Below are 25,730 nucleotides of genomic sequence, written 5' to 3'. Positions count from 1 at the left end.
GGTACAGAAGTCAAATACGGAGTGACAGATTGTTTCTTCACAACACAAGCACAGTCACTGGAAAAGACACTTGGAGCGAGACAACTCTTTCAATGGGAAAAAGAGCACTCTGATTATTTTGACTAGCTTTCATGATCACAAGGAGAGAATTGAACAAAATATTTGATACAAGGAGGCTTACAGTAAGGATGTGATGATTTCAAGCTGTTGTTCCAATACCTACCACTCTTTAAACAGTCAAGCCTCTTCCCTTAACCGTGTCGTGATTTGGACAGAGATGACACTGAGAAAGTTTTCTCACTGCCTGCAGAGGGAGGGGGCAGGTGGACCTACATTTCAAGGTTAGGTTTGGTTTTACCAAATCAAGGCCTACGAAAACATGGCCCATTGAAACATGTTGGTCATTTGTATCTCCCACATCCTTAGGAACGGGTTAACCAGCACTGCTCCACTGCTGTATCAGCTCACTTCTCCTGTGGTCAAACACTTCTTCATCTGTGCTGGCAATAAGGGATGTAGCTCTACAGAAATGGAAAATTTCTACTCTCATGGACAAGTTATGGAAACAATACCAAAACACAGGTCCCAACTTTTTTTTTTTTTTTTTAAATTTTTATTTTGATTTTTAAAAGTCTCTACTAGGATAACATCTAGCAGTGATTAAACACTGAGAACTCCCACTTTGTGATGGAGCCACTTGAAGGCTGGATCCCCTCAACTCCCAAAACTGCAAATCTGGCTACTTATAGCTCAAATGCACACTTTGTTATCACATGTCTTAACTATTATATTTAACAAGAAACCAAGTCACGAATTATGACGAAAAACCCTAACACCTGCTATTTTGAAGATGCACTGCAAATCTCCCCCTCTCAAAAAAAAAAAAAAAGGTGAGGCTTGCTAACATGCATTTCAGTGTGTTACACAATAAATTTTAGGGTTTTTTGGTCAGTACTGTTGTACAGCGTATGTACTCGCCTTCATAACTATTTGCTCACAACTTCTAATAAACTGTTCACCCACAGAGCGAGGTGTTGGCTGCTGACTGCACAAATATCAGATTTTGACATCTTCTTAAAAACATGGCTTTGGTTTACCTGAATTTGTCTCCTCAGCGGAAATCCAGTTTCCGTCCTGCGCTAATTCTTTTAAGAGCCTCCTACGCATTTGTCTCTTTTCCCTCAGCACATTTTTGAAATTGTTGATGCATTTGTTCAGGTAGATGGTCTCCGCGCACACCTTGTCAAGGCTCATGGGTCTGCACTCTTTTGCTTGCTCCGGAAGAGAGTTCACATCTCCTCCACGCTCCTCAGGAGGCAAGCGCTGCCCAGCAGGGTTTTCACAGTCAGAGGATGGCACCAAACTGGACACAGGAGGCTCACATGGAACAGAGGAAAGACTGGAGGGAACAAACTGCATTTGAGCGGACACTTCGCTGTTGACAGTTGTGTTCGCCTGGCTCTCAGAGGACTGACTAGGAGGGGTTTCTGCAAAGTTGTCAGAGCTGCCACACATACCTGAACTGGTCAGCATCAGCGTATTGTCATCGTCCATCTGTAAGCCACTATCATTTTCCAAAAGGATTTCAGAATCGCTTGTCTCCAGTTTGTGAAACACCACTTGCAGGGCAGATCTGAAGTGATTAATAGCTTTCCCAAGCTTATTAGTGTAAAACTTCATGTCTACAAGATCAATGTTATCCCGGGAATGGTCAAGGAAGTACTGGGAATTTTCCAGGACATCCCTAAAGACCTGATCAGTTGGGTCTTGATCATTCAGGTCCATTTGGATCATATCTTTCAAGCTGTCACTACTATCAGCCATTTCATCTGTTGTGTGATCACAGCTAATGGTTGTCACCCCGCTAGAAACATCTTCTCTTTGAACATCAACTTTCTCCACACTAGTAAATTTGCATGGGGTATCGCAGTCTGTTTCAATTTCTTCTGCAGTTATCCCCTCATCTTTATCTAGAAGGGAAGAACCATTCTCAGTGACACTTTCAGTGTCAAGCCTGTGCTCACTACCATTGCTTGAAGCACACATCTGGCTTTCGGGGCCCAAAGATTCAGATGAGCAGCAGTAATTTTCACCACCTGATTTGGCCAAATTGGTCACCTGCGAATTTTGCAGTGGTTCACGAAGGGTCTGGTGAATGTCACTCTCATCCGAAGGCTGCTCACTGCAGCTTATTGTTTGTGCTTCCTTCCCAGTTTCAGGTATCAAGTTGCTTTTCTTAGTCAAGGTTGACTTCTGCACAGAATCAAGTCTCTCCCCGACACATTGTGTTTTCCTACTTGTGCTTTTATACTTAACCTGGCATGAGTCTGTCCGAAGGTGCCCAGCTGCATCAGTTCTTTGAGCTGCATCAGGGTTCACCGAGTTGCGATGATTTTTCTTGAAGCCAGACTGCGAAGAGACTGAATCCGTTTTGCAGCCCCTCTGGGCATTCTGCCTCTTTTGCTCTTCACTGGTAGCAATCCGGACCCCTGAGCTTTGCAGAAGGATAGACTTCTGTAAAATAAAGTCTCTCTGTTCACAATTGACAAGTTTCACAACTGCTGGTCTTGGTGTTAACGGCTTGCCTGTACCAACATCTGATCTATAAGCATCTTTTATATACTTACTGCACTGGATTCCATTGAAACAGTGATATTCAGACAAGAAGCTGCAGATAAGCTCTACTGTGTTTTCACCATCTTTTTCTGGGATGCCATAAAAATATAATATTGGTTCTTCCTTGTGTAGCTCCCTACTTGGCTCACGAGCATGCGTACCCTGGCTTTTGCCAGTGGAACCACCTTGCAGGCCTTCTATCTCACTCAAGACCGTATCCACGCAGCTGGAGACTTCGTCCACAGAGCCTTTTATCAAGGTGAGGTGCTGCCGGAGCTCTGCGATCTCTGTCTGGATGCGACTTATTCCCTGGAGTTCTTTAACAATGTAATCAACCACATCAGCTGAGCGATCTCTTGATTGCCTTCTACGACTCTTGTAGGCAGTGGGCTTTTCCTGGGGAAAGCACCCTTGCCTTTCAGCTACCTCCCTCCAGCTCATGGTAATGCTCAGGGAAGGAAGGTCCTGCCCCTCAGACACTCTGCCCTTTCTTTCAGAAGAGGTCTGCATCGTACCATCAGAAGAATTTCCCTGCAAGTCCTTCTTGTTCTGTTGAACCGAGCATGGTATTTTTACATAGCCATCCCAGTTCAGTTCCACCTCACCAACGCACACTTCGCTCGCTCCCTTGGAGTCGCGTCCTCCATCCTGATGAAAGTCCCCTCCAGCAGTGGAAAATTCAGTGCTGGCGGAGCTCCTCTTTATTCCACAAACAAACATGTCCGTTTCGATCTCCACTGGGGAGAGCTGGCAGTGATGAGCGTGGTTTGGATTCTCATCTACCTGGCCTTGAAGAAGCCTCTTCATTTTGTCCCGCAGAAACAAATGGAGTTTTTGCTTCCGGAATTGCTTCCTGCCCCACAGTTTTACAACAGGTTTTCTGTGCAGAAGCGCAATTTCATTTTCTTGCTTTTTCAATCTACTTCTAGCAAACATCATCAGCAGCTGCACCTGTGTTTCTCATAGTGCTACAAGCTGCACAAGAACACATCAATCACTTCCCAATGCACAACTCACATCCAGTTTTTATCCTGTCACGAAGCAGCTACCGAAAGAGGGGAAAAAACATTACAGTTTGGTTCAGATAGAAATATCCAAAGTAACTGAAGCAGCAGAATTAAAAAAAAAATAGCATCCACACAAAAGCAGGCAGAAAGAGGATGTGCTATTTAAAGTGTACAGACATCGTCTTGGTTTTGGCCACCTCCCCAGATCAGGTCCCTCTTTGTCGAATTAAGTGTTCCTTGCTCCCTCTTCCACCCAAGAAAGTTAAAAAATAAAAGAGCAATTTTGTGGCCACTCCCTTTTTCTAACAGGTTTGCAAATTACTCTAAGCTGAGCTCCTGGCAACGCTGCACTGTGTGATTTAATTACCCCTCTGAATACAGAATTCTGACAATTATTAGGGATAGTAAGGGGAAAAATATAGGGAGCCCTGCACATTTCCTTTCCTTTCAAGCCCACAATATTCATCCTTTCTTGCTTCAAACCAAAGCAGAAATAAAGTTTAACTTGGCTCAGTACCAGCTATCCACAAGAATTGCACAAAGTGATGTAAAGCGGCAGGAAGACTGGATGACAGGTTTTAAGCGTAAAACCTTTTTGCTATTTTAATTTTTGTTCTTAATATTTTGCTATCAAACACTAAAAAAAACCAAAAACCTCAAATCTTACAAGCTCCCAAGCTAACCTGCAGTTAAATATGCCACACTCAGCATATGTACAAACAGGCTGAGCTGACAGCATGAAGATTCTGCACGTCACTTCTACTCCAACCCTCAAGATTTTGCAGTGGATCATTTTCCCAATTTAAATCCCCTCTGTAAAGAGCAAAACAAAACAAAAAAAACCAAACCAAAATCCTATGTATACTTAAAACTTTCACGTGTCTTCACTGATGTATTTACTAAGCAACATACAATCAGCTTGTTCCTCAAGAGATTACGGCAGACCAAGACCCATACAGAGGTCCTCCTGGAGCCACGGTGACTGGAGAATGCCAATGCCTTGGACAATTCAATTTGGACTTGCTGCTAAAGGACGTATTCTTTCTCACATTCTTGTGTGATTTAAGACCTATAGAACTGCTTTTCATTTTTATGACTACCTAGTTTTAAAAAAAAATTTTTTTAAGCTCCACAATGCGCAAACATAATCATCACACGCAACTTTCAGCCTAACTTAAATATTGCCAACTGCGTCCAGGTTTGCACAGGAAGGTTTACTGCCATGTTGAAAGGAATAGCATCAAGGTTTCTAACCTTGTTTTTGGTTTAGCTGTTTTAAGGCTAACGCGTTACAGTTCATACCAGTATGTTTTGTGCTGCTCCATTCACACCTTCTTTGAGGTCTGGTAACCTTGGCTCTCCTAACGTGGTCTTTGCAACCCTGAAGCCCTCTGCAGAGAGGGCGGCAAGTTGTCTGTCCCAGCAGCACCCACTGGACAGTGCTGGACCAGGCGCTGAGCCCAAGTATTTCACGCTCTCATGCTAAGCAGAGGACCAAACACTACAGTAGGTCTGTTTGCACTGAGGCCTTGATGTAAGGCCCAACAAACTCACCCTGAGCATTTTCACTGCCCAAGGGCCAGCTCCAGAGCTCACAGCAGCTTTCACCCAGTGCCTCTTTCAGACATCAAATAACAATACCCATTTTCAAAGCATTAACTCAAAGTTTCTACACCTGCACTGATCCCAAGGTGCTGCAGTGCAGAAACCCTCCCTGACACATCCTCCAGCTACACCTGACAGCCACTGACGCTACCACCAGCATTTTTCTGTTAGTGAGCATTTTCATCCTCATGAATATTTCAGTTTCATTTTTGTTGTTTCACTTTGGGAGCAGGGAAGGAGAGAGTGGGTTTTGGTCTGGAGGAAGCAGCATTTGCAAATCCCGATCTCTATAATCAGAGCCGATTAATATGCTCTAACAGCGGCTGCATCTGTGCCTCAGGTTTAAGCCCCATCATCCAGCATCTCAGCTGAACTTCCATACCAAAGGCAACACTTGCCCTTGTGTAGGCTAAACAAATTCCCTGTTAGATTGATTGTCAGCTTCTTAAAGAAAACAAGTTTTAATTTTATAGAATTTTCAGACCATTGGTCCATAAAGATCAGGTTTTCTTTTTAAAGTCTTTCTTATCTAACTATTCCCTCATGGAACAGGGTTGACCCAAGAAATATTTGCTCAGGCTCTCTTCTTCCACCACTTACACAGTTTACCTTTCACTTGAGTGGCTAACTGGTGTTTAACAACAGAAAAAACACTTTTGTATCAACGTTAAGAAGCATCGCTCAGAGAGCAAGCACCTGAATTCAACAGCAGCCAAAAAGAAGAGCTCTACAGCTGTGGCTCCCTACACGTGTTGCTGGAGGGTAGCACACAGAGATGCTCATTTCAAATACTTTCCAGCATATCAAACTCCAAGTGCTAGGAGGAAAGCCTACACGTGCTTGTGCAAGGATTCCCTCAGAAATCTCAGTGTTCGTCATGCTTCCTTCCGCACGCAGCTTTCAAGGCACCAGAGGGGCTTAATGATCATTTTAGTTGAAAAAAAGAAATCAATTCAGGCCGGCGTTGGCTCTCATTTCCTTTGTCTGCTGCAACACTTAACAGCAGCAGTTTGTTACGGAGAATGCTTTTGCTTGCTGAACACTTACTTGTAGGACTGCAGCCGTTCCAAAGCAGGCAGCTCAGTGCAAACACTACAGTGTTGCCATTTTTGTTTGTATATATAGTGTTTGTGGTACATATATATGTATGTATGTGTATTATAGATATACACAAATACTTATTTCATTAGAGATTTTCAAAAAACATCTTTGATTTCAAAAACCAGCAATACGTTTCCAGCTTGCCCAAAGAGGGACAGAAACTGTTTCCTCCCAGGCTGGGAACAAGGGCAGAGCAGAAGACGAGGACGGCAGCTCTGGCTCAGAGGGAAGCCTCTTGCCTCTCCCCACAGTGGGTAGAAGTGAATGGAAATCTTTGTTTCCACCAAAGAGCAAAACACTGCCCACTTACAAGAACGCCAAGAAGCAGGTAAGAGAATCGCCCTCTGTGCACCTCTCCCACAGGCTTCCTCCCTCTGCTCCCTGCCTTCTGCCACCCCAGACCCACGCTCAGACCCGGAGCTCTGGATATTCGCCCACTTCATCCCGTGGGCTGGCCCCACAGTGCCTCTGCACCTCCTGCCAGGGTCCGTCACTCCTCCTCCCCTCCCAGGGTTGTGTGCGCGCTCCTGTTCCCTTCCACTGCTCCAGGTGCTCTGCAGTCACTCGTCCCTATAAAGATCCCTTATTCCTCTAACATTGCCTGTGTTAGGGGCATGCTTCTTTGTAGCACAGAGGGGCAAAGTGACAGTGACAGTTAATGTGGGTTCAGCCAGGAAAAAAAAATAATCTGGATGCAAATCCTTGCTGAAGTCTTTGTCTCTTCCAGAATCACTCCAGGAGTCATATTAACACATGACAAGAAATCAAGTCTTTAAAGAAAGAGTATTTGCATCCTGGTATCCTGCCAGACACTGCAAGCCCTCACTGACTACACAAGCTTTGTTCTGACTGCCTTTTTAGCAGGCATTTCTCTCCAGGAGAGCTCCATGCTCAGTTCAGCACAGAGCTGTCTCTGGGTGTGCAGGCTGAAGAGCAGCATGCCCAGGTACCACTATTTCTACACCCCACCACTTCCCAAAAGGAAGCCAGGCTCAAGCTAAGCAGCAGGAAGGCATTGCTGGCTTTACTTGGGGATGTTCCGGTTGTTCTGCTACTCCCATGAGCACAAAACTGACATATTAAGATTTTAAACAGGGGAAACGGGTGAACTACCACAAACACTGCACAGCTCATTACCTTATCACCAGGCACACTTCTGAAGTATCTTTGTAATACATGAATAAGTTACTTTTCCTCCTGACATATGGATTTGCAATGACAATAGGAAGAAAAGCATTGCATGCCAGCATCAATTAGTGAGGAAAAAAGAACATGAGAAATCCCATGAAGCAATAAAATGCAGTTATGAGATTTCTGCTCATCAGCTGGGGATCAGTCGTACCTTACGCTTACAGCGCTCTGCGGAAGGTCAGGCTCTCGCCAGAGAGAGCAGAGCTGGCTGCAGCCCCCTCTGAGCAGCATTTTCACTTCTGTGAGTCACTGGACAGACGTGGATCAAGACAAAGGCAGCTCTGCAGTGCCTTCAGCACTGCCCCACACAGCAGTGAGCTGGCTGCAGACAAGTGGAAGAACAAGGGCTGAGAGCACAACCCCTGTGTCCATCAAACCTCTGCTAAAATGAGGTTGGTCTAGCTTTTTACTGGCGCTCTGGTTTTCACCACACAAATGGAAATACTGAGACACCTTTACCCCACGCCATCATGTCAGAAGGTGCTGGCACCCCAGGGTAGATGTGATATTCAGAGCCAGCAGCAGAGAGGTATAAAACCAATTAACTGTGATCAAAAAAACATTTCACAGCAGCCTCTCTGGCTATCGACTCATGCCACCACGGCACTGAGTGTAGTCTTTTGGATTAGATTATATTTACAATATCTTCCACACAAAGTGGTACTGCATTACCCGTACTAGCAATTACACTAGGAAAAGCAATAAAATGACTGATAAATGGTCTTGCTACTTTATAAAGAACCATTTAAACATGAAGAATACCAGTAACTAAAATGCAGGACATTCTGGGGAAAAAAGGTTTTGGCAGTAACAAGAGAAAAAAAATCATGGTTAAGGCTGCCATAGCAACATCGCCCCAGCACTCCGCATGCTGAAACATCAACTCTTCCTGGGAATATTATAGCATTTTTAAGCACATTAATTGCTGAAAGCATCCTAACAACAAGGCTTGACAGAGATATGAAAGGTTACCACCGCTTTGCTGATGTATGACTTCTGGAGGTGAGCACGCAATTTTCTAATTAACATGATTAGATTTAATTTTGGGTTGGATCATACCTAAACACGGCATTATTGCTTGCTTCTGAAAATGTGTCTCTTTTCAAACCTTCTCTTGGTAATTAACAAAAACTCTAACTTTTGAGTCCTGGCACGAATTATCAGAACAAGAAGGTACTGAGCTGAGCGCTCCTGGGTGAGGAGCAGCAGGACTGGAGGACAAAACGTTCTCTTGAAAAATGTGTTCATCTCAGGACATTTCTGCTAAAAGTAAGGTGTAGAAGAGACGCGTGGCACTTCACAGTGGCTTGAAGAGGAAATACATCCATGCTATTGAAAAGACAGTAGTTACAAAAGGATGAAAATTCTTTTAAAAACAAAACAGTGTGAGCAAAGAAACTATTACACAGTCCCTTGGTAACCCTTTCACAGTCCCTTTGCAGCCAAGCCTCAACCTAGATTCTTGTTCAGGAATTACTGCACGAGCTGCGAAACCACATCCCAGCCCTGCTTGTAGAACTTTCCAAAATCTTTATGCACTTCCAATGATGTTTTCCAGGCTTCATCTGCACGTACATGTCCGTTTCAATAAAGCTGAGCAAAAACCACGTCAGAACACTTCAATGCAGACATCAACGGGAGCCAGCCTATCACGCTTTAGAAAAAACACACTTGAAACCTTTCCAAAGCAGTTTGGTAGATGTGACAAAAGGTCGGGTTTGGCCAGACAGTCACCCTCATGGTGGAAAACTGATGGAGACACTGCATATTGGCTGAATGAATTACACGGTTCTGCACCTCCCGTATCACAGTTATTTCTTACCTTTTACAGAAAACCATTCAACTGAGGGGAAAAACCACCTCTGAATAATGTTTTGCTGAGTGAAGGAACAGTAAAAATCACTAAGTATGAGGTAAAACACCCACTGAAGTGTTGCATGTGCATTCACCAGCGTAAAAAATTCTGTTGCGAAACAGCATGAAATTAAATTCATGTAATTAAAGAGTATTGCTACATAGTAGAGCAAGGAGATAGCACACCCTGCCTTAACTCCTTAATACCCCCTACAAACGTAGGGGACGCCACCAAAGTTGCTAAGTGTGACTCAGCTTTCTGTAAAATGGGACGAATGTTGGTCATCCCCTCGGCATCACTTCTGTGAGCACAGATGGAGAGGGATTGAGATGTTCAGGCCTTTTAAGTCCAGCTGTCTTGGGAGCCCCCAGAGAGCACCTCGGCACCAGGTAGCCCTGCCGTTCTTCGAGATGTGCTCATTCCCTCTGCAGCCACATCCTTTTATCACAGCTTTTTCTGCTATCTAAAAGCGGCAGTGGCTGGCACAGCGATGCACCAGTTGCAGTAACAAATGAGGTCTGTCATTACCCGGTGGCCAAGAAAAGGTGGCATCCAGAGACAGAAATAGGGGTTGTCCCCAAGTGCCGAGGGAGGCACAGGCTGGAAGCCGCCGACCGTGGAAGTGCAAGGCTCATGCCTAGCCGGCAGCAAGCTGAGGCACCTACCTAGTTCTGAGACCAGCCTGTGCTGAGAAAAAGGCAAAAAGGATAACTGACTGCTAAAAAAAGAAGAGAAATCACAGCTGCTTCTGTCGTTCTTACGTAAAGTTACTTCAAGCCTTGGCAGCAAATAACAAAAACTGCTGATAGCTACTGCTCCGGTTAAGAGGAAACAGAGGAGCAATTAAGTTCAGCAGCCCCCTTATTTCCAGGGCATGTGGGTTTTGTACACAGCTGAATCAATCAGTAAATTGTTTACCCATAACAACCTAAAGCACCAGCTCTTCCTTAAAACAGATTTTTCCCAGGTCAGCATCCTAAGGACCAACTATTATATTGAACAGATGAGCCAGGAGCAAGAATCAACTTTTTGTTTAAAGGAAACAGCACTAAGAACTGAAGCACAAGCACTGGAGCATGCTGACAAGTTAGCTGGCCTTGGGATCAGGGCTGTAGAAATGCCTGCTAGGCTTTGGGGAAAGGTTTCTGATTACTCAGCTGCCTCTAACGGGAGAGCAGACAGATAGCACTGCCAGTGCAAACCCATTACTTCTGCTTTAAATAAGGTTCGCTTGCACCATTATGAAAGTGCTGAAGGATGCTAAGAGCTCTGGTTTGACTAACAGAAACAGAACATGCTGTACCTTTCCTCTACTTGTAATCCAATTTACAACCCAGTGCTGAAGCAATAGTGTGAACTCTCTAAGTGCTACATTTCTGACAAGAACCACCAGGAAACACTCATCCCTAAGAATTTTCTCAAAACTCTTGATTACTCACTGAGGAGGTCTGGAGCTGGTCTTCCAGGCAACGGTGCCTCAGCTCACAGGGACGCTCTGGTAGGGGAGGGACAAGCAGCACTCACCAACCCAGGGCGACAAATTAGGAGATCCAACTTTTGTTGTCAGGGCAGTGCTAGCACAGCTGCGGTACAGACTGGTGCTACAGGAGCTCGCTCACTGTGTCTGACCTGTCCTGCGCTCCTTTAGAGCAGACGCTCAGCAGCGTTCAGCCAGGCTGGGTGAAGGTAACGTAGGCAGCTGATGGAATAATTAGGGTTTTCCAGCTCATGTTGCTAAACTTCAGCACTCTGCAACTAAAATCCTCCTGGGCTGAAACTGCAGCTTTACTTCTATAAGCTTTCTGCTTTTCATCTTGAGGACAGAAGACCTTAGCATTCTGTATTAAGTCTTGATCTTTATCCCCCAAAGGCTCACTCCATTAGCAAAAGAAAGCTGCCCGTATAAAAGGAATGAAAACTGAAAAGATATCTGAAACAGTCACACCATCTGCTCTGATTCACGAGCTTGTACAGCATCCTCATCGCTCCTGCATGCCAGTCATTTCATCTCATCTCATCAGCTCACAAGCTTCTCAGCATTGGAAATCAGGCCAATGACAAATACTCTGGGTTAAAAGCAAGCCTGTTTTAAGTGACATTTAAGGAAGAAACAAGCCAGTAATTTAATTACTCTCAAGCTATTTGCTTTTCAAATGATCAAATTCAAATTATCCCCAAATCCCTTTCCCTTTAACTCTTCTTCACGTAGTGATTTTGATGTCAAATTCCAGCTGAGATACAAACCCTCTTAACAGAAAAGTAGGAGAAGTAAACAGACACAACCTCAATTGTACCAGCAATAAGACATCTACAATTAGTGTCTAACGGGTGAACACAAAAACTAAGAAATAGAGCATACAAATGAACATACTAAGAGTAATTTTTTTTTTTTTTTTTTTTTTTTTTTTTTTTTTACAAAGCACGTGTTTAAATCCAGTCGGCTTCCAATAGAGCTATTGTATTGCTAAAGTAAATACACACACACACACAGAGCCCACTCTAAAAATAAAGAACAATTCTCCTTGGTTGCTGCCTACTTGCAGTTTATACCTAGCCACTTCATTTGTTCCAATCATTCACTTACCTTGCTGCTTCAAAATAAAATAAAAGGTTAAAATGTAAAGGAAGTGTATAGAATTAATAGAAAACTACAGAATACAATAGCTTGTTCTCATAGAAAAGACAAGTCCTGAAGGATTCCTAATCTTGTTAAAGGTGCACCAGATAATGAACTTGCACTATGGAGGTTATCAACATATTGCTGGTGTCCCATCTCAGGTACTGGGGAAAGCAACGTTAAAGGCACCGAGAGTATCCCGTTCCACAGCAGCACTAGGATGAGAAATCACGTAAAGTTGAAGGCATGTTTTGAAGGGGAAAAAAAAAATATACAAACAGCTACTAAAAATCCAAAAAGCAAAAAACAGCAGAAGCCAATAAATGTAAAAGCCAAAAATGCAGAAATCCTGTCAGCCTCCAGGAGTATCCCTCAACAGAAATTCTTTAGTTCACCACCACAGTGCATCTTTTCCCTTTCTCAGGCAGTACCAAGTACAGTTAAAACTTCATCCTTCTCTTCAGTTGTGACTCAACAGAAAATATTGTACTTCAGAGGCAGAGAGAAAGCTGTGCAGCTATTGCTACTTTACTCCTCCTCGTCAGCTGCTTACTGCCTAGCTCCTCATACACGCAGCCTCCCCGCTTCGCTTGCGCACCAGCACTCCTTGCCTCGAAATGATTCTCCACTTTATTATCCATTCAGAAGGAAATACGAACTGATGGAGCCAATCTGACTAAAGACAAAACGCACTCCTTTGGCATTACGAGAGCAGGCAGTACAGCGCAGCGAGCCGATCTGTGCTGGAAAAGCACTCTGCCTGACTCCTGGCATCCTGCAGGACTGCGGAGCAGGGGGGCTGGGGAAAAAAGCCCAGCACTCAACATAATTAACCAGCTCCAAGAAGATTCTTCGCCCAACGCTGATAGAGATGTTTATTTTTATATCTCCTGTTCACCCCCAGGCTAACCCGCAAAATTCAGTGATGCCCTCACTGAAATGAATCGTATCCAGTTTCCAAGGAAGACTAGCACCAGTTCTGCTACGAGTGTGGGGGATTGAACACCCGGTGATCTTGCGTTTCCCAAAAATAAAAGTCACATTGTTACATAAAAGAATGACTGCAGAAGTGTTGTGCACAGAATCAGATCCGCTCACGTTGTACCGACACACCTCTCCTGGGAGTGAGCAGCAGCAGGCACTCATCCTGCAAGAAGTGCCTGCATTAAAGGCACCAGTTATGTGCCCCACAAGTTGCTCCAGGGGCACCAACACACTGCTGCTAAGAAAGTCCTCCTGGCCAGCTAGTCCACATTCACATCCTCCTTTTCACAAATGCTCCCTTCATCCTGTCTCCCTTCTCCACGCACCCAACACAAGCACCCACCTCCTTCCCAAAGCACCTTTAGCACCCTTTAGCAACCTTAGCACCAAAGGCACTGTATGGGAGCTGCGCACATTTCCTGGTTTTGCTTAAGGACAACTCATTGCATCTTTCAAAGCAAAGCCTTTTCACAGCGTCAGGTGGGATTTTGAAGAGGCCTATATGACTTCGCTGTGGAAATGCCACCATCCTCCCATCTGCTCAAATACCTCCTACCTCCTTGTGAGCCAGCCTTGCTGTGAATGATACTTCCCCCCCAATCTCTTACCTACACCAATATCAACGTTTATTCACCACTTCCTCCACAAGCATGACTGCGCTCCCAGCCCTGCCCTCGCTGCATGGGATATTCTCCTGGCACCCGCTACCCTCTGGTCCAACAGCTCCATCCCAGCACCTCGCTGAAGCATCAGCTGACAACAGCCAGGCTGGTGTCCCCATCAGCTCGTTTGCTGGATGGACATCACACTGGCAGACCGATGCCATGGTTGACAATACCGTGTCTCATCAGCACCACAGGTGAACAGTACCCCTCCACTCTTTCCATGCGCAGCCCCTTGCAGCCAGGCACAGCAACCAGGCCACCGACCTCCCTTCAGACCCTCTGTAAGGCTGGCATTCCTCTGTGGCCACTCATATCCTCCATGCCCCAGAAAAACCCTCTTTTTGCTCTTTCCCTTGCTGCAGGGGCAGGGACCATAGGTCAGATTTTCAGAAGTGCTTTAGCTTTAAATGGTTTTAAGAGTCTGACCCCGAGTTTCTCATTATATGTTCGCAACCTGCCAGGAGAACAGGGCTCCTACCCAACTGAGGGCACCGAGTTCCACTGCAATAGAAATGATTGCTACTAAACACACCAATTATAGCACTTGAGCTCAGAGCCGGAGCTCCGTATCAAATTCATCCACATAAGGATGAAGACTGCCCAACTGAGAAAATAAAAATGCAACCCAGGATTTGTGCAGCACTTAGTATCTTCAAAGCTCTGCATATGAATAAGACAAAAAAGATCTTGCGAGGGGTCTCTTTCACAGCAACAGTTTAAAAAAAAAATTAAGCATCCATCAGACAACTCTTTCTTATTCACATTAACTCTCTATAGCACCTGAAGCATCCGTTAGACAGCCTCCCAGGCTTTTACATGCCTTACTTTTTCCAAAGATCCCACTACAGGTAGTGCCGATGGAATCTTGCTGTCACTGCCTCTGTCCTTGACATCTTTCTTTCTTGGTCTTTACCCATCCCTGCAGCCATCAACACCAGACATTAGCACATCCAAGTCAAAAATGTACTCGGGCCAAACACGATCCCCCAGCCACACCTCTTGAGACCCAAAGAGCCTGTGCAGATTTCCAAGCACTGTCACATAAAATCCCAGCACTCCCATGGCTGCCTTATAAGAACAGGAATAGGAAAAAAAAATATGGAAAAAGCAAGAAAGTCTCATTAGGGAAAGAAACAAAAGACATCGCTAACGGAGGTCATGAGCAATGAAGTGCTGGAAAATGTCACAGCCCTCACCACAGCTCACAAGGAGCTGGACAGGAAAACGTGGCTATGAAAAGACAAAAACACAGGTACCCTCAGAAGCAAGGAAGATTGCACCTTTCAAACATTTAAAAACCCTTGCCCAATGCACAGGAGATTGATACAGGCTTTGCTTTTCAGGGATGTTTTGTTTACTGAAATAATGAAGAAAATTTGGACTCGGGAAAAATAGGCATGACTTGCATCTAAAAAAAGCCTATGAGAAAGAGTGTGCTTTACCTTAAGGCTCAGAGCACTGAGTTATTTGCCTTCTTCTAGAGAAATAAACTTCCACTTAAAAATTTAAATACTTCTTACTGCAATTTTTTAATTCACCAACAGATTTTAATTTTAGGTTGAGCCAGCAGGGAGTTATTAAAACTGATAAAACCAAGGCTCAGCTATATAGGCCAAATGCTTTGATGTCTGCGAGGTATACATTACCCTTTCTTCTTTTTTAATCCTCATTATCTATTTCATTCCAACTTCCTGCAAAGTACTGAATTACTGATAAAATTGTAAAAGTAAGCAATTCCTTTGCAAGCACGAGTGGATTAACCAAAGGAAAATGAGCATCCTTCGAGCACAGGTCCTGCTCCTCCCTCTCCCACACTCACACCCCTTCTCCCTGCAGGAAGACAAGCAAGAACGCTTCTAGTGTCCTGGCTCTTGGGGAAGTACAAAACTGGGGGGGCTAAGTAAATTAGAGGATGAGAATGTTACCTAGAGAGATGAAAAGAGGGACAAGAGGGGAAAAAAGACCAGAGAGAAGAGAGAAAAGCCAATGGAGAGAGCTTGTCTGGAACAGCAGAGAGAAATTCTATCCAGCTCACACTCAGCTTTAATTCATCTCACAAATGGCCTCGGACATCTCTGACCCAAGAGCTCTCTAAAATAAATATTTCATTTGTTTCACTGGAAGAAAAATAAGAACCATCTGTCCCAAATGAAACTGCTTGCTACATCTCCCTAGAGACAGAGTTCTCCGTACAGTAGTTTGGGTTCAGAGCTGCATTAGACCTTAGAAGTTCAAAGACGCAGTATAAAGTTTATCAATTGATTCAGCAGTGAAAACATGCTATTTATTATCTTCTTCAAAGCCACAAGAAGATCAAATCAATCAGCGGCCTAAAGACTGAAGTGTTAATGAAAAAGCAGTGACCTCCTGCTGTTTGACAGCTGTCCTCAATGAATACCACGCTTTGAGGAGCTGTGCATCACCACAACCTAAACAGTGCTGCTGTGACAGAAGCCTGGAAGAGAGGAGACTGTATATTCCAAGGCATTTAAAACCACCCCGTCAATGCCGTTTATGTCATTACAATAGCTCCAGAACACACTTATGAGACACATATGCTTAAGATGCTGCTTTCAGATGCAAGAACAAGTTTCTTTAAGCAAGGTGTCACTCAAAGCACCGATTCTTTCTTTTCCCCTTAGGAAAGGGTAAGGCAAGGTGCAAGGGTAACCTGTAAGCTTGGAAGGGAACAAAGGCACAAGTCCTTCCTACAGCACCCCAAGCACCTTGGAAGCTGATAATGGCCAGGCATCGGCCTTGAAGCACTTGAAGAAAAGGAAGGAGACAATCTTCCCCAAAAGTTCTCCCTCCTGAAAAAGGGTTTATTCCTCCCATAAAAGAAAGAGGTGAATTATTTGGCTTATAGAAAGGCAAGAATAGCAGCACTGGCATGTTGAAAAAACTGCTAAAGATCAGAGATATTGGGACTGTATACCTTCCAAAGACAGGCCATGTAAGTCCCTCTGTTGTAAATAGGTGAGACCAAACCACTGGCTGACTTGTCTTCATATGAAATATGTTTACACTCCACATGTTAACATTATTTGATTGTAAGGATGTCTGCTGAACCCTGAGAGATGGACATTTCTGAACTAAGAGAAGGAAAGACCGTCACATAGCCTGGGAATAAAAGATAGTTCCAAGACAAAGAATGCAGCAAGATTCAAGGAGTGAGATTTTTATAAGGTTAATGAAAAAAATGAGTTAACGTAGCACTAATACTTTTGCCGGGCTACAAATCTTTACATTTAACAGTTTAAGCTGATTTTTATCAGGCAGGTATTGCAAAGAGACCTTACAGCTGCCTGCAGTGAGTCCTTCCACCTCCTTCCTTCCCTCTGAGGCTGCTGCCACCACACCAGTCAAAAATTCCTCCTGGGGCTAGAACAGATTTACTCCGGCATGGGAAATTTTAAGGTGCAAAATCCTTAAAGGGGTGTTGGTCATAAAGTCAAAAAAGCTCAGATTAAAATCATCCTCCATTTGATTTGTTTATAGTCATCACTGTCTCTTGCAACAACTGACAAAGCCTTTCCTAAGAGATGATCCGAAGCAGCCCTTTAAATGCATCGGCTAAACCTGCTTGCCCCATTCTTGTTTCCACATGGATGTTTGCACTCCTGACTTTTGCAATACAAAACCAAATACTACCAGCTCTGCAGCCCAGCAGCTCACAGAAGAGGCTGTTTTATTCCTCATCCAGTAAGTTCCAGCCACGCCGGGGCACAAACAAGCCTCACCTCCTCCGAAGCCGCTGCCGAGACAGTGCCAACCCCACTCATCACAGCCCACGCCAGCCTTCAAAGTCAGAGTCAGGCTTTAAAAGCAAAGCTGTCTCAGGTGACAGGCTCTGGCGTAGCATGTTGTCCCCTTGCGTCCCAGCAGTTACAGATGGAAAACCTTCCTCAAATGTGCTGCTGAAAACAACCAAATGCCCCCAGAGCTCTTGTCCTGGGTTTTGGCTGCCCATCCAAAAGCGTGGAAATCCTTCTCTAGCTGCATTGTCATTCTCCATTTTTAATCAAGAAGTACAAGTAGAAGATGGACTCTTAGCAAATCTGTGCTGCCCTCTGCAACTTAGCTGATTCAAAAATTTTACCAACCAGATGCCCCCATACCAGAAACAACTGTAATACTGGCTTTTAAACTAGACTCAGCTTGAATACCTTAGGTCAACAGGCAGTGAGGATGCATTTATAGCAGAGAAAACTCTCCCTCTGCTGCTTCCTCCTTCAAATTACATCTCTCTCCCTCCTAATGCCATCCAAAACATAAGGACTTGGTATTTCTCAAAATTAGAAAATTCCAATCAATGTCTTAATTGCACATCTAATTAAATAATCAGCATCACCAAAATGCAAAGGCATCTGAGCACAGACATATGCTGGAGGTGGAAAAACCTTAAATTATACTCTCAATTAGAGCTGTAATTGCTTTTTTGATCAAGAAACCTGGGAAGGAGAAGTTGCAGATGCTGTGAAATGCAGACCTCAGGTAGATATAACAGCCTTTAAACATGAACTTGTTGAGGCAAGCAGAAGGGAAGTAAACTATTCAGCATTTCTATTGTAAATACAGATAAAGAAATTACAGGCTTAACTTGCACCAGTGGAAAGCTAGGTTAGGCACCTGGAAAAGCTCTTAATTGTAAGTATAAGCGAGCATGGATTGCCTAAGGAAGCTACAAAATCTCTATCCCAGAAGGTTTTAACAAGAGGGAGTACGTGCATTTTTCAGGGATGCTTTTGACAAAGATAGATGGTCTAGTTTATCTCTTCACATACTGCTCAGGTCTCGGTTTTATTGCTCCTTACCTATATCGTTGCAGAACCTGTCTCAGGTAGGAAACCACGTGGTAACACATGTAACTGGTAACAGGCACCAGTGTGTCTTAACTTTGCATGTAATCTTGGCGTGCTGTTAGAGACCCTGGTGCTAGTGGAGTACCGTCACCCCTTGCAGTTCACTTCTCCAGTGACAAAAGATGAAGGTGCATTGCTCCCCACGGATGGTCTGCATGGCAACCCAGCTGTCCACAACACAACGGCTTAGTTCAAACACCTTAGAGCGTGGTTTTCTACCTGAGCTTGACAGTGAGAGCAGGGAAATGGTCTCTGACAAAACTGTTTGTGCATTCTGCAAAAGGTAGGGCCAACATATAACGATTTGGCAACAGGAATTCAGCACCTTGATCCTACAGAGTAGCACCCAGTATGAACTTAAAGACAATTCCTTCTCCGGTTGGAGGTAAACCCCTTTCTCAGCGAACAGAGAGGCTGTCCTACTGCTCACTGAACAAGACACTATTTAGTATTGTTTCCTTCATGTTATTCGAAGCACGACCACATGCACCATTTATTGTATTGCAGCCAGGCCCTACCATTACATGCAGTCACATCACTGTTACATGCAGTGGGCTAAGGAGTATCCTTTGCGCTCATCACCATATTACTCAAGTAATTCAAGCATTAATTGGTGTTTTCATAGCATACCTGTGAAGTGAAAAAGTACCCGTTACAAGCGAAGAGAGAGGGCAGACTTAAGTCAAGACCTTTTTCTCTGTTTGGACAGCCATCTCAAGGTAATAAAAGCCTGACTTTTCAGAGTACTTAAGTTTGGAGCATACCAAACTCTACAAAGTCTGGCTTCGCTTACTGCTCTGATGGCTCATTTCCACCATCTTAAGTCAAATAACCAGAAATCAATTAATGGATCACAGGGAAAGGCAATGGAAAAACCCTCTTCAAAAGCCACCCTGGCTTGTCCAGCATCACGTAACAGTGTGGCAGAGGAATAACAACTAATAACCACATGGAGCAATGCCCAGCTACCTCTGCTGACGGATTGCTTCCTCTGCCAGCACTTTCCTCCTCATTTGCTACAGATGCACCAACTTTCAAAAAGCAGGGGAAGAATCTTATTTACCACCCTACCTTCGTCTTCATGACTCCTGGCTTAAATAATGTGCTTTTCTCTGTAGGTAGGAATAAATTTTGTATATTTATATTCCCTGCAGAAGGCAGCAGTTGATTAATGAACAAAAATAGCCCATAAATATTTGTTATGAACCACATATATGCCTCTGTCAGTCTCTGAGGACACTGTTAGCGTAGGTACTGAACAAGGAAAATGGGGCACTGCCACACCACAGCTCTGACAAAGCTGACTCCAGCAATCACACCCGTATTAATAAGCTCAGACACAGCTTTCACACCTCCAGTAAAGACACTTGACAGGCTCTACCAATGGGCCTGAATTAACTGGGTCTAGAAACCCAGTCAGTCTTCTCCCCTGACAGGGAGGAAATTTAATGCAAAAAAATGAAAATGACTGGATTTAGAAAGCCTCTGCAAGGGGATGAAAATTGCACTACAAACCAGGCTTTGATTAGATAGCTGACCTAGCTCAAGTGACTGAGAAGCCAATTAGTCCCTTTGGCAAGTCCATGATGGGAGGGACAAGCACAGTTTGACCAAAACACACCCAAATACTGAGCAGGGATGGCAGGGGGTCATTCCAGTAGCTGCTGCCCCAGCCCTGTGCTATCAGGTCACGGAAGCCACCCCACCTTCTCCAAAACTGGAGACAAGTTGATGTCAAGACAGGATGAAAAAGGGATGATGCTGGCAGCTGTACACAGTTGTATATTAACTTGCTATTACTACTGCGAGCTAAAAATAGAGCGACTTAATTAGGATGAGTAACATGTATGCATGTCACAAAATATGAAGGAGAGTCGTACTTGCTTTAAATTAAGTTCCTTAAATTAGGCATAACAAAATTCAGAGTGAATACACCAGCCAATCTATAGATATTTTTGTAGACAAAACTGGATCCTTCAAGGCCCTGTTGCAAAAGGACAAGGGGCGATGGTTTTAAACTAAAAGAGGGTAGATTGAGACTAGATATAAGGAAGAAATTTTTTACGATGAGGGTGGTGAAACACTGGAATGGGTTGCCCAGAGAGGCTGTAGATGCCCCATCCCTGGAAACATTCAAGGTCAGGTTGGACAGGGCTCTGAGCAACCTGATCTGGTTGTAGATGTCCCTGCTCACTGCAGGGGTTTGGACTAGATGGCCTTTAAAGGTCCCTTCCAACCCAAACCATTCAATGATTCTATGATTCTATAAGTACCCATTATATGAGATATTACAAAAATACTCACATGCATTTTAATCTGCTGCACTAACATGCACTGAATAAAAATAGAAAAAATTAAATAAATTGCAATAAAATCCAGCACTCTCAGCTTCTCAATAGCAGTTTCTCAAAAAAGTGTGTGTTGTCTTAAAACACAAGGTGAATATTGACCCATTAACAAAATAAAAAACAGATGGAAACATGGTTAAAATAAACTGCTCTTTTACATAAATCAACCTCTATTTGTATTTCATATATTCTTGGATGTAACAACTTAAAGTATTGACCAAAGTGAGACTAAATAGGTAAATCAGTTCAATGCTAAATCTAAATTCCCTTCTAGCTGGATAGCTCTATTATCTCCTTTTTAGTATACATCACCGATTTTGTCTTGATATTCTCTGTTGCTCTCCAAGCTCTCCTAGAAAATAATTTTCCAGGGTTAGCTTTTAAAAACTTTTAATGAATATAGGTTCAATTGCAATTTACTGTCTAAATAAGCAACTGAAATCCCATGGGGAATTTTTAAAAATCTCATTTAAGAACAAACCTGTTTACAAACTACACCATATTTTCCGAAACTGTTACCACTTGAACATTTGTCAGAAAACAAAATTATATCTATGACAGGTTCATTACCAGGCATGAGTCACTAATAAGTACCGTTCTTCAAGAAACCCCTCACACAGCCTAGCATCCTTAATATCTACTGTGCAGCTGTGTGGAAAAGCCACCATCCAAGACGGGCTGCAGTATGTTTTCACAATTTTACTTCAGTGACAGCATCTAAGTAGCAAATAGCTCTCCTACGCACCTCTGGTTGTGCTCTGAAACCCACAGCGTCCTGCAACGTGGCACAGCTCGGCAGCACAGGCAGGCGGGTGGGCAGTGTGAACACGGGGAGGCCACGCTACGAAAAATAGTTACGGAGGCAGTGGTTCCACGGACATTTCTCACAGCCTACTTATAGGCTTCCTGGATGATGAAGTCCCATTCTTTGCTCCCACAGGCGACTGTCATATAATAGCTTTCATAAACAGACCCGTTTTTAGATTAATTAGGAACAGAAAGGGCAAAGAAACCCATTTGGAAGCTGTTGACTAACAATTAGAAAAATTGCTGATTTCTAGCCTGGGTTTGTTCATAACCAGCTTATACCCTCCTGTTCTTGTGCTAACATTAACCTTTAGCTGTAAACTTGCCAATATTTACTCCCCTGCTCTATTAGTACATGGCAGCAACATCCGCTCTCGGCTTCCAGTCTGCTAAGCTGAGCCATACTTGTTTGGTCTCATCTCGCACATCCTCAGCACCTCCCCTTCCAGGACTACCCCGGTGTCCCCTCTCCCATTTCCATAACCTATTCTCTGATTTTTGCCATAGCTCCCATCTTCTCCAAACCATTTGCTGGTTTCCTACATGGCATATTAGAAATATTACAGAAATACAGGCAGATGAGACCTACTGCCCACCTGGTCTGTCACAGTGTAGTACAGAGTATAAAGCAGCATGCAATTAGTGTTTTTACTAATTTCCCATTTGCCAGGCAGTAACACTTGCTAGCGAGGGCAGACTAAATGAGCCCATAGTTACCCAGAACAGCCCTTTCTTCTCTCCCCCTGGTCCAATGCATGAGTGGTTTAAACAGGATCCTCCAGTTTTAAAACAGAATACTCCCGTAGGCCAGAGTAGCACGGCTGCTCACTTGGTACCCCATCATCCTGCAAGCCTGAAGGCACAAGCTATCCTGTACAGCATGAGACTCGGTGCTTACAGCACCCCAGCAGATCAGCACTCAGACTTAACACAGCCCTTCCTGATACCTGCGTGCTTGAGCAACAGATGAAAATCTCAAGCTACATTTGGGATTTCACCCCAGCTTTATGCCTAAATTATCTTCAGTTTTATAGCACACAAAGGATGAAGCTGTCAATGTGTTCAGGAAATTCTCCCTGCAGAACAGACACCCGATACCTCGATGTTCTCAAGCATCTTTCAGCAGAGGATGCAGGTTACAAACCCAGCTCACAGGCTGCCAGGAAAGGCTGCAGGCATTTCCTTACAGACTCAAAAGCCAAGGAGAGGAAGAACTGGTCCCACCTTTACCAAGTACAGGTTTCAAATGAAACCGAAGGGGAACCGCCAAAAAGCCCTTTTTCAAAGTGCCAGGGATTAACCATCACAGCAACGGAAATGAACACGCAGCTTGATCCAGGCTCCTCTGATTAGTCCCCCACAATGTCACAAAATTGTTCAGACTCTAAATATGAGCAGACAGTAGATAACTTGCTGGTGGCCACGATATGGTTTAGAAGTCCTGTTTGGTTGCCAAGAAAGGAGTCTGGATGCAAAGAAAGTTCTTGTATCCCCTAGCAAGAACTACCTCCTAAGAGACAGCTGTACCACAAGACCTTCAAGTGGCTTGAATTCAATAAATCATTGACATTAAAATGTGCAGAAAATAAAAATGCTACTCTATTTTACATACTATGTAGCACCAGCCAGAACTGGAGTCCTGCTGTCTTCAGGCATTACATTAAGCATTATTCACAGCATTTTGACATCCAAATGCCACTTTTACAATGGAAGGGAAAAAAGCAATCGTCTTACTTAAATCCAGATGCACAGTACTAGAAGATTCCAGTTACAGCAACCCTTATACAACTCCAAAAATCAGCTCAGATGCGTGCCAGGCAACCCTGCCCTACATCTAAACAAGTTGCATAACAATGCAGCTTGGAAAAGAAGTGAAAGAAAAACAACACTAAAAGACAAAACCGTCACGTACCAAACCCTTTTTTTCTGGCCTACTGCCTTTTTCTATGAAGTTATCATGTTATTCAAAGCATTTGCTAACATTGCACGAAAAGTTAACACTTCATTTATGATGCTCTCAGCCCGTGCTGGTTAGCTCATCTTTTCCCCAAGTCTTGTGCTTTGTAAGCCAAAGCCCACTGCTATCTCTCTGGTGCAGCATTTCTTGTACAGATTGCTTCAGTAATACACAACACTGGGAAATATCCCCTCCTCCCACACAGAGCCTTAAAAATAAGAGTGTGAAGTCTGGCTCTCCCAACAGCCAATGTTATTTTTAAGGGTTGCGTATGTGGCAGGTAGGAGTCCCCCCACCCACCTCTCCCATTGCACCCCTATTCTGAGCAGGAGGAACTGACTTACTCCAATGCGAGATGAGGCTCTCTCAGTTTCTACTGATGAGCACCATGTGCGAGCGCCATGTCGAGGTGGTCAGGACACCATGGGTTTCTGCGTCCCACTCCACACCAGATACAAGCCTCTATTAGCAGAGCACACTGCTGTAATTCCTTCTGCCATTACATCCCCAAAACAACATGCAAAGAGGAGAGTTTTGCATAAGGTGGCAATGGTTGCCTCAGCCCCAACATTTTTAGTATTCTTCTACAGCCTTTACTATATACTACTTAGAAGATTGGTCCACCCTCCAAACAGATCTAGGTTCCATTTTTCCTGAAAGCTTCAGACAACTGCCGCAGCAGGGGTCCTGGGAAAAGCACTTGCTCGACAAAGTATCTGGAAAAGTCTTGGTACAAACGTGAATGCAAGCTGGGCAGCACCAGGCAGGTGGTGTAGTTCATCCCGGTTCAGAGGTGCTCTGTGCACATGTATAGTTCCTTCAGTCTGCAACACACAAGTCACTTCTGGAGATAACAAACACAGAAATTACTGTGACCAGATTGCCTAAGAGAAACGACACCAGAGGAAAAAAAGGCAGCAATTCTGGGTGCGTACTCTAATTGAGAACCTAGGAGCTGTACAAGACGTGAAGTCATCTATCCACATTGCCAGCCCACCGCTGCCACCCACAACTTGCTCTCTGATCAGCAGAGGTACAATTCCCACGGAGAGGAAGGAAGGTGAATAAGACACCTTTTCCTTCAGAAAACACCAACTTGTGAGAACTAAAATTTGTTTTACAGGACCACAATGAATTTGAACAGGAATATTTCTCTGGTCTAAGACGCCCAAACAGGGAAGGGAGCACAGGGAAGAGTCATTCCCTAGAAGAGTGTTACAGCTTAGCAGTCAATGCACTTTTCTAAACCATAGGAAACCTAAGTTAAAATCTCAGTATTGCCCAGTTTAGATCAGGAACTAGAGTCCTGTTCCCTCCTTATTCTAGATATATTCTAGCTTAAGCTGCTGGCTGTTCTGCAGAGGGGTCTGCCACCTGTCACATCCTAGTCAAATTCAGAAAGTCAAACCTCCCACCCACCCCCAAAAAAACCCACACTTTGCAAAAGCAGCATCCGCTTTCCATCCAGCTTCCACTCCAGAATCAAAGACTCACACATGAAGTGTTTCAAGTAAAAAAATAATGAAACATAACGGCAGACTATCCGCATGCATCCCAGTACTGCCATTATGACCTTACAAGTCAAGAGAACAGAAGTTCAGCCAAACTGGATTACCTGAATTTAATGTGCAGTATTGGCACAAAGTAAGAGATGCACCTGATTGTGGAACATCCCATGTTTGTAAATTATATCCCAGATGCTGCACAAACACCTTCCCTTTATTTTTAAGGAAATAAATGGAAAAACCTTGGAAGAAAAGTAAACTACCCTTGGATTCCCATTCAAGGGCTTCGTAAGAATTTTGACTTACAGATATGCAGAATTTACAATACAAAGCTAGATAAACAAAGCTATAGTCCTGAACACTATTATAGGTCAGGAAAAGAAATAACAAGTCAGGATTCTTTGCGTTCTTGGGGCGGCTACCCCTGGTCTTGCGAGCCCACAGGAGTCCTGCAGTGAAAAAGTAAAATAGTTTTATAAGAAAGTTAGCTATCCACTCTGCAAACTCCTGTTATGACTAAGAAAACTCCTCAAGTTTGTTTGGGTTTTTTCTAACCAGCAACAGGAATGTATGGAGGAACTCTGCTGTCTCTGAAGGGGACAGATGTCCC

General features: G+C 43.9%; 2 protein-coding genes across 2 annotated transcripts in view; both read right to left on the bottom strand.

Moving 5' to 3' along the window:
- LOC309602473 (protein unc-13 homolog B) overlaps positions 1-25,730 on the bottom strand; it is a gene marked incomplete at its 5' end in the record, with an annotated part of 221,394 nt that overhangs the window by 101,580 nt on the left and 94,084 nt on the right. The gene's annotated exons all lie outside the window — the stretch shown is intronic.
- On the bottom strand, positions 1,075-3,423 carry LOC309602061 (uncharacterized protein; the record flags this gene model as incomplete). Its single annotated transcript, XM_082335366.1, has 1 exon — positions 1,075-3,423. One exon carries the CDS (start codon positions 3,421-3,423, stop codon positions 1,075-1,077), a length of 2,349 nt encoding a protein of 782 aa, XP_082191492.1.

The sequence above is a fragment of the Platalea leucorodia genome (assembly GCF_965183815.1).
Source record: "Platalea leucorodia genome assembly, chromosome: Z".
Taxonomy (NCBI): domain Eukaryota; kingdom Metazoa; phylum Chordata; class Aves; order Pelecaniformes; family Threskiornithidae; genus Platalea; species Platalea leucorodia.
The sequence above is the reverse complement of the archived record's forward strand: the minus strand, read 5'-3'. Positions and strand labels throughout refer to the sequence as shown.